Raw genomic sequence first — 15,565 nt, 5'->3', positions numbered from 1 at the left:
AGCAGAATTCATTGCTTCCATGTGAAATTTCCCATGTAAACCTATTTAGAAGACTCTAATCCACTTGTGTTGAAAAGTATTTTTGTTTTTTCAAGGTAATTATAAAATCTTATTAAAAACACAATATTGTGCCTAACATTAATCATCTATTATTTCACAAAGAAAACAATCTTGCTTAGTTAAATAAACCTATTTAAATACCTTGGTTTTGGAGGCCATTATTGACCTCCAAAAACCCTACAGGGAAAAAATTGCCTAACTGTTGGTGTTAAATCTGTTAAACTGGCAAGAACTCACCTCAAATGTTATCTGGTATTCATGGCTTCACTAAATATTATAACCAAATTATCATTCTGTTTTCTGACCTGACTCAAATTTATTTGCACATACTCCACAGATGGGGATCTCAAAAAGCCTTGCATATATCTCAAGCCAGAGCAATCGAACTGAGCAGTTCTTGCCATGTCAAGGGTGGCAGGTAGGAATCCAAATGCAGTTCCTTGGACAGAATGTCTAACATACAGTGAGAACTAGGTCAGGGATATACGACATTTTCACTCACATAATCCTAAATCAGAGGTGGCCTATTGGGTTCAGGCAGCTGAATAAGACAACTGAAATAAGGTAGATAGTTATTAGAAGATTATAAAGAGCAAATGTCCTTTCCTCAATGTTAAAATCAAGCTACAGTGAGGATTATGGCACAAAGAAGCCTCGTCTAAGGAACCACAATTGAACTCTAGCCAATTGCTGCCATCTAGGAAGACAAAGTCATGTGGCCAGATCTTCCAAATTTTAAGAAAAGCTAAAAAATCATTTTATATGTCTTGACATTTTAAAATGGTGGCAAAAGACATATAACAAAGTTTACTATCTTTATCATATTAAAGTATACAGTTCAGTAGTGTTAACTACATTTGCATTATTGTGCAGTGATCTCCAGAACTCTGTCATCTTCTAAAACTGCAACTCCATACCTGCTATACAACTCCCCATTTCCCCGCCCCACAATTCTACTTTCTGTTTCTATGAGTTTGACTACTTTAGATACCTTGATTTTTTTTTTAATGTTGACAACTAATTAAAATGTTTACCATTCTGTGTGACTACCCATTTATAACTCCTTATGATCATTTGTGACTCCTCAAAGCACTTCCAAGTATGCAAGAGCCAGTGGATAAAACACAGGTATGACACTAACCAAAGTCAAGGGCAAAGTACAAGGCTCAGATGTGATTTCTTTATCCTTACTTATACTCTGAGAAAAGACTAAAGCTGTAAGATACGCTTTACATAAATTCTTACCATGCCTGCCTGATGCAAGAACCACATGAGGTAGTCTTCCTGAATGTCCACAAGACCAGAAATCTCAGGAATGTAAAATGTATCATATTCCACATGCTTCACTTTAAGATTTACCTGAAAAAAAAATAAGGCCAACTAAAACCAAGACAACTGGAAAATGGGTTCCCATAGGACACCTCAGTAGGACATTTGACCCTCCCATTTATTCAGCCTTCTCCCGCTGGCTCCACTCAATGTTTACCTTATATAACTTCTCCAAGAGCTTGAGAGCTGCTGTAATATAATTGTTAAACAGTACAGGTATTAAGAATGTCTTTCTTCCTCTCAGTAGATAAACAACTGCACCTTTATAGAGGTTTACCAGCTTCATGAAATATTTCGGGCATACCTGAGACCACCAGTTATCTTTAGAAAGAAAGAAAAGACATATTTCAACATACAATCTTGATATTTATGTCTTAAGTATTTACATCTTCTGCCTACTAGCTAAAAACCACTATAGCTAGAAAGTGAATGTTAGTCTAAAATAGTTTCCTAAAATTGACTTTAAAAGAATCCATTAGCCCTGGCTGGTGTGGCTCAGTTTGTTGAGCATCGCCCCATGCATTGAGAGGCCACCAGTTCAGTTCCTGGTCAGGGCACATGCCCGGGTTGAGGGCTCGATGTCTAGTAGGGGGTGTGCAGGAGGCAGCCAATTGATGTTTCTCTCTCATCAATGTTTCTCTCTCTCTCTTCCTTCCTCTCTCTCTAAAATCAACAAAAACATATTTTAATAGATCTATTAAAGCTTTTCTGGAGAGAGCAGCAGCTGTACAAGAATCCCTGGAGCTTTTTTTGTAAAGCTTGATCTGATTTTTATCCTCAAAGACTCATTCAGAATGCTAATCTAAAATTTCAGTCCCAAGGGTACATGTGGCCATGATGCTAAGGTACATATTTTAGGCAGGAGCATTCATTTATCCTGGTCCTTTCAGACCTTCTCAGACACCACACCTAAATCCTGTACCAGGGATGTCAATGACCACACACCCCAGAACAGCACCAATGTGACAACCCTTCTTTCCTTTCAAGAGGCATAATTAGCTGAAAAACTATTTCTGCTTCTCACCAAACAATGCTTTCTCATAACCTGATCAAAAAAAAAAAAAAAGATACCACTGAATTCTACTTTGTCAGAAATAAATTCAGTCATATTGAAATATTTAAACGATTAAACAATATAATGTTTGAGACTTTTTAAAAATGTTTTATTGATATTTTAGAGAGGGGGAGAGAGACAGAAATATCAGTAAGAGAAGCATCAACATCGCTTGCATGCCCCCTACTGGGGATCAAGCCTGAAACCCAGGCATGTACGCTGACCAAGAATTGAACCAGTGACCTCATAGGTCGACACTTAACCACTGAGCCACAACAGTCGGGCGATGATGTCTAAGACTTTTTTAAAAATTAAAAGGTGATGGTAGGGGAATAGATAAAACAAAAAGGGCAAAATATTGATAATCATTAATTGATGTGTTCTTGTAGTGTTTTCTCTACTTTGGGATATTCTTTTACATTTAAATTTCTAGCCCTGGCCGGTTTGGCTCAGCAGTTAGAGCGTCGGCCTGCAGTCCAGAAAGACCCGGGTTTGGTTCCCGCTAAGTGTAAATTTCTATAATTAGAAGTTAAAAACAAAGTCAGTGTAAAAGTGAACAATTTTTATTGCTTTGTGCCATTCTACCTGAAAAAACTAAAACTACAAAAACTTCAAAACTTAAGTCAGGTACTATACTCCTTCACAGGTTGCCATCTCTCTACCTCACAGTTAATTAACACACCTGAGAAAATATGCTCAAAAAGGCTTTTGATCTTAAAAAAATAATTAAGGGCTAACATATTACTACTAGTGCCTTGATTATTTCTGTTTTTATATCTTCTGCACAGGTGGAAGCAATATAAGCCAGTATTCCATCCTCAGGAACACAGACAGGTCTCTTTACTCATGGGGAGACCACACTCAAGTTACATCCTACTTCTTATGGAATGAAGAAGTTACTGAGCTGCAGTGAACACCTAAAAAAAATTTACCGGGGGGGGAAAAAAGGAAAAAGCCAGGAGACACACTTTCTGCACTTGATTAATAAAAACATCTCAGGCGCTACTCCCATGAGAGACACTCTCCAATTCACTGAGGAACGGAAGGTTCTTATCTCAGCAAAGTGTCCGTAGCCTGCAAAAATCAGTGTGGACTCAACTGTCCTAAAAAAGAAAAACAAAACAAACACTTGGTAAGTCTCCACTAGGTCATTTTCTTCCTCTCCTTTTCTGGAGACCTGTGTATCACCAACACAGTTCATTTCACTCCCACCCCCTAAATTAGGTATAGGAGTAAAAGCAACAGATGGACATTGAATTTTGAGGTGCTATTAACTACTAGCAAGAATAGAAGAAAAAAATAAAGTTGGATAATCTAACTTTGTGAATCTTTAAAAATCAAGATTAGTCTGGTGTGAATCATTTCAAATAACTGAAATAATGGTTCGATTTGTTCCCATTATAAATATAGCTAGTTAGAAATTAACAGCAAAGAAAAAAGGTTAAAATGTTAAGGACATTCAATGGCAACAAATAGATTCTTGGATCTCAATCCACCAATAACTAGTGGTCACATCAATAAAATAAAAAGCACAAAAACACTAATATTGAGTTTAGCAAATTCACCTAATACTTTGCTAGGGTTTGTATCCAGCCGAAGGATGGCCATAGCCAGGGGAATAGTCAACGTTATATAATACTTGGAATCCTGGAGTAGGGGAAACTCGGGTAGTATTAAATAAATTCGCATAGCTTCAACATCTGGTGGTGAACTTGACAACTGAGGAATCAGGCAACTTTCAAAGCTGTTTAAGATCTGTATGAGAGAAAAGAGTATTCAGAAATTCAAACATATATGAGATCTAGTTATTCTATCTCGAATTCATATATTTGATATATATTTGATATATGCTCAACTCTCATTCACTGTATGCACTGAGGACCTCCTATAAGCCAGGCGCTGGTCTAGGTGTTCAGGATACATCAGTGAAGAGAAAGGCCAAAGATCCCTGCCCATGTAAACCTTACACTCTGGAGGAGCCTTTCCTTAGAAAGGTTTAGGCCAAAAGGAAAGCTGAAGGCAGGTCAAATTCCCAAAGGGAATACTTTAGAATTAAGGTTTCTATAAGACCTTTGCCTTTTCATCTTTTTCATTCTCTTGAAAGTTGAATCATTGCAATGAAAAAAAAAAATGAATTTTTAAACATACACTGTAGCAACATAAAGAACATACCTGTTCTAGAATCACGGAATGCTGAGAGTTCATTAACTTCTCAAATAACACTCTAGTTGAATTCAGGTCAATCCCAGGGATTTTGGGACTTGTTTTAAAATGTTCATCAATTCTAAACAAATAAAAAAAAATATATATGTAAGAAAAACAAAGCAAACACTCTGACCGGAATTATAAATAGGTAAACAAAATAGTTTATCCATACTAATCACACAAATTTGACCTGACAGACAATATACATAAAAATGGTACATTTTGGAGAAGTCAAACAGAATAAACCTCTCTGGAATCCCTTTTTCAAGACAGTCTTAACATTGTCAAGTCTTTTTTCCTTCCGGTCAAAGGACAAGAATCATAATTTCGACTGGAGGCCATCTTGAAGTTTATAAGCACTTCCCTGATTTACTCCTGTGTTTCTGTCTTTTTCTGTAACTGTGGTGCGTTGAACAGGCGGTAGATGCTGTGCCCAGATGCAAAAAAAAAAAAAACTCCTTGTGCAAACTGGCCCACTTATCAACTAGTGGCAAGTAGAATCTCCTTGTTTAAAGCCTTTCTTTACAAAGTGTTTTTCTAAAAAATCAGATCTACAACAAATACAAAGTTAATGTCTTTTAGTTAATACAAGCAATACAATTACATTCACCCAGGGACTAATTTCACTTCCTGGCAACTAATCATTTTTCCAACCTTAAATAAAGTCTTAGGCCTTTTAAATGTCCACTCTTGAACATACAATATCTATTAATTACAAAAGAACTAGCTATTTGCAAAACAACCTTCTGTTTATGAGTAATGGACACAATTCCGAGTTTTAAACACCTTCTGACAGCAATGTTTTAATTTATAAAAACATTAGTAGAGTTTCTCACATTTTAAAAAAAATTATAGCTACATGTACTGGAACCTAAATTGTCTAACCAAGAGATGTCTGAGCTTTGTTGGATCTTTTGTTGCTCTAGAAATAAATCTGCCCAAACCATAAAAGTTCATTCTGGTGTTCCATATGTAACCTTCCATATGCTTAGATATAATTTTACTAATTTAGAAAAGACAAAATACAAAAAACAGAAGAAAATATTTTATTTATATGTATTTATGCTTTGTAAAACTGGTCTTCATTTTAATTGGTTTCCTATGATGTACTATGTATAAATTGGAGGAGCAGGACTCCTAAAATAGCACCATGGTCAGTTCAACCAGAACCCTACAGAAAAAAAAGCTTCACCCAGAACCCTACAGAATCCATGATGCTAAGTTTGGTTAACCTAACAAATTTGGCCAAGAGCCCTTTCCAACCTTCATAAGAGCTGTCCCTCCAGAACAAAGTTTCTCAGACTTGATACTATTGACTTTTGAGTTTGGACACTTCTTTGTTGAGTGGGAGGAATTGTGAACTGCTTAGCAGCCTCTCTGGCCTTTGACTACTAGGTGCCAGTAGTATATGTTCGCCTACTGTAACCAAAAATACCACTAGACATTGAAAAATATCCCCGGGAAAACATAATCAGCCTGGTTGAGAATCTGTTCTGAAAGACCAAAATCAGCACAGTCCAGAATACTTTTCCCTGGAGGAAAAGGCTAACTATTGACTCTGAAATGAATGGGATGAGCTCATTCCAGCTGCCCTAATGGTACAAGTAAACGACTTAGCAATCTCTAACTCACTGAAGAGAGTTTCTGAGTGACCTCTTGCAACCAAGTTAGGGACATAATTTGGGTGGAATGGGGGAGCGGGATTCATACACAGAAATGATGTCTAAGTCTTCTTGGAATTCTTACTGGCAAAATAGTACTGAGAGATGGTCAGGACTTGGGATCACCAAAAATCAAAGGCCATGACAAGACCATTCTGCTGCATCAGGTTCATGAGGGGGTTATCTGAAGAAGAGACAAGGCCAAGCCAAAAAACACTCTATTTACTACCTGTGAGTTCAGCCCAAATGTAATCCTGGTGAGCTGGGCTGGACCTGAGTCCAGGAAGCCTTGAAGTCTGCTTGGACCTTGGACCTTTCCCCTAAACTCACTCTTATTGAAGGGAAAAAAAAAAAAATCCTATGGGATAGCAAACCAAAGAAACCAAGGAGATTAAAGAATTAAGAATTCAAGAATAAATACTATATATGGTAAGAATAGTAACATTTTAGAACACCCTGAAAAATCTTACATTACACCAACTCTTTCTGAGATACAGCCTCTCTCTTTGGTAATCTGCTTCTCTGCCAACTGGGCATGAATCGGCATTGCTTTCCTATGTCCTCTCAGTCATCATTACTAGGCATCCCAGTTTCTGCACAAATCATTAGCTTATCCACTGGATTAGGCCAACCACCATCAAAGAGAACAGAAATCTTTCATGGCCTTTGCTGAGTAAGCATCTGCATCACATGTGGGTATTTTTTAAGACTCTAAGTCACTTACTTTTTTTCGAGAAAACTTCCATTCCAACAGGCTGCAGAAGATAATATCTGAATGACACCACTGTTCAGAAAGAAAAGCAGAGGGAAGCCTTTAATAATTACAAATACAGATAGTTATTTAATATTAGACATCTATTCTTGGGGTTCATTAATAGCAATTCTTTCTTATCCAGGTGAAGCCTTGGAAAATGTACAAACGGTTGCTTTAAAAAAAAAAAAAAAATCGGCCCTGGCTGGTTTGGCTCAGCAGTTAGAGCGTTGATTGACCCACGGACCAGAGAGTCCCAGGTTTGGTTCCATAAGGGCACATACCTCAGTTGTGGTTTGGCCCCGGCCAGGTTGGGGTCGTGCGGGTGGCGACCACTCAGTGTGTCTCTCTCACGTCGATGTTTCTCTCTCTCTCTTCCTCCCTCTCTCCCTCCCGCTCTACCTGAGGATAAATGCAAAAAATGTCCTCGGGTGAAGATCAAACAAACAAACAAAAAAGTATCATGTCACATCTCAAAATGGACAAGAGCTTAAATTTTCCATAAGTCATGTTAAAATTAAAAGAGAGCATCAAAACTACCAAAAACAAACAAAACAAAAAAAAACACAAAAAACTCTTGCACCTGGTAATGATCTTGAACATTCTTCTACCACCAACCATCTAAGACATTCCCATCTCACCTCCAAACACGAACACAAAATAAAACCAAAACAGATGAGCTGTTATCTCCCAAATACAGAAATTATCTTTGCAAATTAATAACTGAACAACCACTTCTTTCTATTTTGTTGCCCATCGGAGAAAGAAACTGAAAATAAGTGAAATGAGTATTTATTCCTATTACCTAGACTATTCAGTTTCTGGGAAAAGAGCTAGTTTCCGAGGATCGAGAGTGAAGTTACATGCCAGGACCGAGGACCCCTCTCACTCAATATAAGGAAAGGGAGGGAATGAAACAAATATGCTATGACTGATTCACTCACTTCTGTTAATCATAGAATCTGGGTTAGAAAAGATCTTTAGAGATCATTTCTTCCATCCTTTCATTTTCTAACTAAGAAAACTGAGAGCTAGCAAAGTGTCATGGCTCCAGCAGAGTGAGTCTATAGTCTCTCTGCCCCACCCCTTCAACAGTGAGCCTAGTCCCTTATCCCCTGCCACCTTCCAGCCTAAACTCCTCAGTAGAGACATTTATTCTGAAGACAGCCAAGAGTTCCTCTAGTGCATTCTCAATGATTGCCCAGTGTGCCCCAAAGTTCAAACTCTGGTCATCTGCCCCACTACAAGCCACATCATAAAGCAGATGTATTCTACACATTTCTGGAAATTACCACTGCTTAGTACACAGAGTGTGATTCATTTATTCCCAAGAATAAGACTGCAGAAAAATGGAAATGCTGAGGAAAAAAAAACAATGAAAAATGTGTAAAAATGTGCAGTAAAAATATCTCCTTTAAGAATAAAATAAAACTTGATAAAAGGCCTCAATACTCTCAACTATATTTTTCCCAACTTGACACTGAATTACCATCTCAACTAATCATTTTGAATACTAGAAATAATTCAGATTAAGTAAGATAAGAGTTGTCTTAGCCCTGGCCAGTTTGGCTCAGCAGTTAGAGCGTCAGCCTGCGGACCAGCGAGTCCCGGGTTCAGTTCCTGCTAAGGGCACGTGCCTTGGTTGCAGTTTGTCCCGGGCCCTGGTCGGGGTCGTGTGGTGGCAGCCAGTTGATGTGTCTCTCTCACATCAATGTTTCTCTCTCTCTTCCTCCCCTCTCCCTCTTGCTCTATCTGAAGATAAATGCAAAAATATTCTCGGGTGAGGATTTAAAAAACAAAAAGAGTTGTCTTAGATGTAGGATGCTTTGGAACATGCATATGAAGAAACCCTTGAGGCCAATCAACAATAACAATGTTTTCTTAGCAGAAAGGTCAACTCAGACCTTCATCAAGATTTTTAAGATCTGAACAAGGCAGGTTGAGGAATACAGTCCCTGAAAGAATGGGGGAACAATCTATTATGTTATTTGGGGTAAGCGCACCAAATCCTGAATAAATATATACAGAAAAATGATTCCCTAAAATGTAAAACACCACTTACATTCACAACCTCAATCGGAAGTAGAAAAAATCACTAAGCTAGAAGATTCCTCTTTACTTAGCAAACAAGAAAATGAAAAGCAGTCACATACTTGATTGTATTTGCATTGTTGTGTTCTGAGAGTTTTTGTCTCCAAACTGCTATGGTTTCATCATTTATTAAACTGGTATAATGTGCTTGGTTCACAGTCCTGAAGTCAACAGCAGGAGAGGAATTCTGGAGGATTAAATATAACAGTAAAGATGAAAAATTATGTAGAATGGCTCTTTTCTCCTTTCCTTCTTCCGACATAGTCTCCATTTTGTTTTACCTACTACAGGAGCTGGGGTGCATCACCCATGTGCCCACCCCACTTCAGAATGGGGGCACTCACTCCCCTAGCTGCTGAGAGTGTAAGCTCCTGACAGCTCCCAGCTGAGATGCTCTCCAGAAACTGCTCCACTTGTTTCACATCCAGTGGAAGTCAGAGACGTGGTACAAAGGCCCAGACCCTTTGCTTCAGGATTGGCCGAAGGGCCATCCCAACCTCAGAGCTTTCCAAGAATTGGCTGAGGACTCAGTTACACTGACTGGCAGTTCAACTCCCCCCTCTGCCCAATCCTGGCTCCTTTATCCCCAAGTAGATGTTGTTCTATAGTGCACTCCCCCAAAAAACTTTCTGAACATAAATCTTAGTCTCAGAGTTTGTTTCCCAGAGAAACCAATCCAAGACAACTTTTCCAGACTTCTTACTCCTTGGCTTTGAATCACTATATCAAGGTTTTTAAGGTATTAATCATGTGCCATAACTATTCACTGAACTCCAACAAAATATATTATAAAAATGTTGTTTTAATCTATACTGCAAATAATCTATAAAAACGTGATGCCTCTTAATTTCTTGCCCCAAGTATATGGCTATACATTTATCAGAAAGGTGACAAGAGGACATGTCAATAATGGACTTAAATATTACAAATGCTGCCCAGCATTGTACATCCTTTATTCAGTGGGATTTTAAAAATATAAACACTTTTATTTTCTAAAATGTCCATTTTTCAACTGATTTCCCCAAATCCTGTTCTTGATCCAGAAGGATGAAAAAGTTGAAAAAGCTTTATGCTTCCTATACTTGTCCGCAAAAACCAACAAAAAAATATTAAAGTATTCATCCATCAATTCATAAAATTATTTTTTCTCCTTTGTCACATAAAAACATAACTTTCAAAGTAAATTTTTTTGGTTTTTCCCATAGTTATGAGTTAAGATATCATTATAAGGGAAAAGGAGAAAAGCATGTAACGAATCAGAGATGCTTGCCAAAGTTTTTGATCATCTGGTTCTTGACAATTATTTTACTAAAATGGCCACAGACATCTACTGAAAGAGCAAAAGTCATCTTGAGTTGCACAGAGAAAAATAATAAGAAAAAGCAGACATTTTGGCACACACAAAAATGGTGTTAAAACCATTAGTATTATGTAAATTTTAATTACTTCCTCATTCGAGAGTGCAGCTGAACACAGACTCCAACACATACTTATAATAAAATATAGACATGGAATTATTTTCTGTATGTCCACCCAATAAACCACAGATACCTTAAATGAAGTACAATTTCAGAATTACCTAAAAACCTAAGAAGAAGCATCAATTTTCTTCCAATCACTGTCTTCTAATTACATACAATCCAAAAAGAAGAACTGGTCTAGGACAGTGTTTCTCAACTTTGGCTACACCTTGGATCACCGGAATACTCACAAATCCTGGCAGCCACGTCACATTCTAGAGTCTAGACCAACTCGATCAGAATCCCTAGAGGTATCAATACTTTTTTAAGGCTCCCAGGTGATTTTAATGGGCAACCAAGGTTGAGAACAACTGTTCTAGGAAAAAGAGGATTACATCATTTAGCAAGCTTTGAGACAGACAGACAGACACACACACACACACACACACTCTCTCACACACACGCACACTCCTAACCACATTCCTTCTTCAGTCCTATTCAGGGAACAAGATGAAAGGAAAAAGAGTGCCTATGGTTTATACTCACTAAATTGCCAAGACCTAGAATCACATGTAGCAAAGGAGTACCTGAACATAACTCCTCCCCTCCCTTCTTCCTCCTCAGGCCTGGCATTAATGAATGAGTCAGCCTTTTACAAAAATGGAGCCTGTTACTACACAGATGCCTTTTCTTGGTCCTTTAAGTGATTCTTCATGCGATACGGTAACAGGGTAAACATGATTTGATCAGTCTCTGTATCTAAACAAAAATCTATAGTTAATAGCTTAAGTAAAAGTGTATAGGCTTCTGTTTTTTGGTTTTTTTTTTAAAAAAGAGCAACACCTTCCTAAGTGATATTTTATTTTTATTTTCTTTGTTATCTTACATTTTTAATGCATACCACTCTTAACAGGTATTTAAACTTTAACCTGCCTTGTTCCCTTAACTCTAGCCTATTTCCCTTCCTTCTACCAATGTTTTCTTTGCCAGTCACAACAGTGTTTATTACAGTAAGTTTAATATTCAGCTACAGCTTTTTTTCCTCCCTGTTGCTTGAGGACCAGCTGCCATCATGAACAACCCAGTAGAGACCAGGAAGTTCATGACCAACAGACTTCTTCAGCAGAAACAAATGGTCATCGAAGTCCTTCACCCTGGGAAGGCAACAGTACCTGAGACAAGAAATTCAAGAACAAGTAGCCAAACTGCCCAAGACCACAGCAGGTGTTACCTTTGTTTATGGATTCGTCACCCATTTTTGGTGGTGGCAAGACAACTGGCTTTGGCACGATTTATGATTATTCCTTGGATCATGCAAAGAAAAATGAACCCAAATAGAGACTCACAAGACATGGGCTGTGGGAAAAAACCTCAAGAAAACAGAGAGGAACTAAAGAACAGAATGAAGACAGGCAGGGGGACTGCAAAGGCCAATGCTGGTGCTGGCAAAAAGGAGCAAAGATTCTTCAGTGGCTTATCTGTGGGGATTGTGCAGATTTTTCACGAGAGGATTAATACACTAAGAATTTAAAAAAAAAACAAAAAAACAACTACATACATACAGGGTGGGGCAAAAGTGGGTTTACAGTTGTGAGTACCTAAAACAGAGTTTATTCTTGAATTATTATTTATTAATTGTAATAATTAATTATTGTATTATTTTCTGTATGAACTGTAAACTTTTGCTCCACCCTGTACATCAAATAACATATTTATAAAAGGAAGGAAACAGTTTTATGTTGAACTGCACAGGAAAAATATTTTTGGATGTTTTGGATAATATTATTCAAGTCAGTTTCTTAGGAATATAAATACTTCAAACTCTACTACTAGAGTTATTCACTCTAGTTATAAACTATTAATAAAAGGTTTTTAACTTGCAGAGATTTGGGGCTTTCCAAACTTCACTTTATTTACATCTTGAAGTAACACAGAATCATCTCAGCTTTCCTTAAGATTTCTCTGTGAGCCCTGGCCAGTTTGGCTCAGTGGTTGGAGCGTCAGCCTGCAGTCCACAGAAACCTGGGTTCGGTTCCTGCTAAGGGCGCGTACCTCAGTTGCAGTTTGTCCCCGGCCCTGGTTGGGTCGTGTGGGTGGCAGCCACTCAATGTGTCCCTTTCATGTCGATGTTTCTCTCTCTCTCTCTCTTCCTCTCTCTCCCTCCCACTCTATCTGAACAAAAAATGGAAAAAAATGTCCTCAGGTGAGGATAAAAAAAAAAGATTTCTCTGTGAAGCACTGAAGCTGGGCCTAAAATAGTTCTCAAGCCAGAGTTCCCAATCACCGCAGATGGTAGGACTAAACAGAACCTTCTCGAGGCTGCTGACCTGGAAAATATTTACCAGTCAGTTTTAGCTGTCCAACCTTTTCCACCAAAACCACAGAATTATACTGATTAGAAGGTAAGAACATTTTGTATTTAAAGATGGCCAAATATCAGACTGACAGGGAAAATTTCCAAATCAAAACCCTTTATCATCACCAAGGCCCCTTCCCTGCTCCTCCAGGACAGGATGAGGATCAATGCACCACATATGTCTGGACCTCCCCAAATGCTTGTTGAATAAGAGCAGGGTGGGCAAGAGAGAGGAGAGGAGAGAAAGCACAAGCGTAGAAGAGAGGGTAGAGGGCACAAAACAATTCTGTGGTGCTCGCTGCAGACTGGTTTTCCTCATCCAGGAAGAGGGCAGTGAATTAAAGCACTATTACAGATACCTGGGACACAGTCTCCTACTTTCAGCCAAGAAAGATACTGGAATCTCCTTCTTCCTGACTTACCCACTAAAATGATGCGGGAGCCAATAGCGGGGAAATTTAAGTGTGGTGCAATGAGCAGATTATAAAGGATAGCTGAATAGGGGTATCTCTTCTATATTTAGTATATATTCAATCATGTCCAAAAACACCCCACAGAGTTCTCAAAAACCTAGTATTTTCACTACTTCAAAGGGAAGCAAAGAAATGGGAAGTCAAATAATGCCAAAGTAAGTATGAACTTTAAGGTCTCCTTAAATCTCTTTTGGAACTCCTATGGATATAAATCATTTTAAATTATAATTTAGGACTCTATGATTAAAATACCAAAAAAAAAAAAAAAAAAAAATATTGGCACTTTAAGAAAGCAAAATGAAGCTAACTTCTTGAAGGTTTAGTTGGCTTATTTTAATATGATAAATTGGTAGAAACAAAGAGTAACATTGCTCTTGTGTAATTATTTATTTATTTTTCTATATAGTTATTTATTAAAATAAATATTGGTTCACCATCATTCAAACCCCAAAATAATAGTCAAAAGAAAAATTTACCTCATATTTGGAGCAAAGTACAAAAGTTTGGTCTCCTCCAGAGAAGATCTGCTTAACAATATGATATTTAAAGCGATCTGTCAAAAAAATTTTCAACAGCATATTTTTCAATAATTAAAATTTTCCCTTGATCCATTTTCTAATAGTCTACAATATCCTTCACAATGGTTTCCTATCCATTTTAATTATGTCAGAGAAGTAGAAATACCTTGTCTCCTGGCTCTCTGCCCAGGCCTGTCCAATACATCAAATAGTGGCCTGCTCTCTAACCCTCCGTCTCCTCCTCAAACACCAGCTAATGCTGACCTCGTTTCTGCTTTTCATTCTACCTGTGTCATGCCACTGATCTGCAATTTAAAACAGTCAGTACTATACACAGTGACATATGCCTAACAAATCATTCGTCATCTGAATGTGGTGATCCTTAGCCCCTTCAGGATGAAGCTTGCCATGTCAGGACCTGCATGTCCTAGTTCCTGCTTTATTTCCCATCACACTGTGCCTGTGGTGATACTCTTAATACCACCATGCTGCTTTTATTTCTAATATAGTACCAGCTTATTTCATATCTCAGTGCCTTTTCCTACCACTACCGCCAGCGCACGTTCTGCTTCCATGAACGGTGCCTCCTGGAGTGTAATCGGAGCAGTGCTCCTGGAAGTGTGCCATTCTGGTACTCACCACCCACCCCCTCACAGTCCTCTACCTGGCTAACTCCAAATCATCCTTTAAGACACAGCTCAGATTCCCTCTAACTGGAATACTCCTTGATGTCTTCCTCTGTGCTCCCACATTACCATGAAGGTTCCTAAAACCACAGAGTTTACCATCATAAGTTGAAATTTACCTCCTTATGTTATACAGTCATTTTGGCAAACATCATAGCACAAATTTATGATCACACAAGTTAGGTTGTAATTAAACTTCAAAAATGTGGGTTTCAAATTTACATATAAAACACTTCAGTGTTTAAAGTTGGTATATTTCTTAAGCACATGAATTCCTAGCATAATGACAGAGAGGACTCATTCCATAAATATTTCCTGAGTGAGAAGATTGTGCCAGGCCCCGTGCTACAGGCCAGGTTTACAAAGAGGAAAAGACTCAGTCCCCGTCCTTAAGTTTCTTATAATCCAGTAAGTGTGTCGCTTTATAGTCTTCAAAATTAATTAACTTATGTTTCTTTTAATAACTCTCCAGCTCCATTTTAGCCTCTGGATTTATTTATACTGAGTGACTGCCTTATTTTGATTTCCAATGAAATGGACACTGTGCTCTTTAACTAATTTTTAAGGAAAGAAAAAAAAATGGCATGAAAAGAAATTATGTAGCCGTGGCCAGTTTGGCTTAGCAGTTAGAGATCGGCCCTTGGATCAATGAGTCACAGGTTCAATTCCGGTCAAGGGCACGTACCTTGGTTGCAGTTTGTCCCCGGCCCTGACTGGGGTTGTGTGAGAGGCAACCAGCAGATGTGTCCCTCTCATGTCAATGTTTCTCTCTCTCTTTCCCTCTCTCTCTCTCTCTCTCTCTCTTCCTCCCTCTCCCTCCCACTCTATCTGAAAAAAACAGAAAAATATTCTCGGGTGAGAATTTAAAAAAAGAAGTTTGTCAGGTTATCACCAAAATAGTATAGCAAAGGGAAGTAATAC

The 15,565-nt window shown here is 38.1% G+C and overlaps 1 protein-coding gene across 9 annotated transcripts in view; it reads right to left on the bottom strand.

The window, feature by feature from the left end:
* The window catches only part of HERC3 (HECT and RLD domain containing E3 ubiquitin protein ligase 3), a 117,675-nt gene that overhangs the window by 41,976 nt on the left and 60,134 nt on the right, over nucleotides 1-15,565 (bottom strand). For 7 of the 9 annotated variants that reach the window (XM_036262428.1, XM_036262417.1, XM_036262437.1 and 4 more), the window contains 7 exons: nucleotides 13,917-13,993; nucleotides 9,214-9,338; nucleotides 7,034-7,093; nucleotides 4,616-4,727; nucleotides 4,009-4,198; nucleotides 1,547-1,710; nucleotides 1,306-1,419 (listed from right to left, as the gene is read on the bottom strand). In XM_036262428.1, the coding sequence (XP_036118321.1) occupies nucleotides 1,306-1,419; nucleotides 1,547-1,710; nucleotides 4,009-4,198; nucleotides 4,616-4,727; nucleotides 7,034-7,093; nucleotides 9,214-9,338; nucleotides 13,917-13,993 (842 nt within the window). Of the gene's footprint in view, nucleotides 1-1,305; nucleotides 1,420-1,546; nucleotides 1,711-3,375; nucleotides 3,547-4,008; nucleotides 4,199-4,615; nucleotides 4,728-7,033; nucleotides 7,094-9,213; nucleotides 9,339-13,916; nucleotides 13,994-15,565 lie in introns of those variants that run through there. The other 2 variants (XM_036262452.1, XM_036262457.1) reach the window with 2 other exon arrangements.

Source organism: Molossus molossus, unplaced genomic scaffold, assembly GCF_014108415.1.
Source record: "Molossus molossus isolate mMolMol1 unplaced genomic scaffold, mMolMol1.p scaffold_m16_p_1, whole genome shotgun sequence".
Lineage (NCBI taxonomy): Eukaryota > Metazoa > Chordata > Mammalia > Chiroptera > Molossidae > Molossus > Molossus molossus.
The sequence above is the reverse complement of the archived record's forward strand: the minus strand, read 5'-3'. Positions and strand labels throughout refer to the sequence as shown.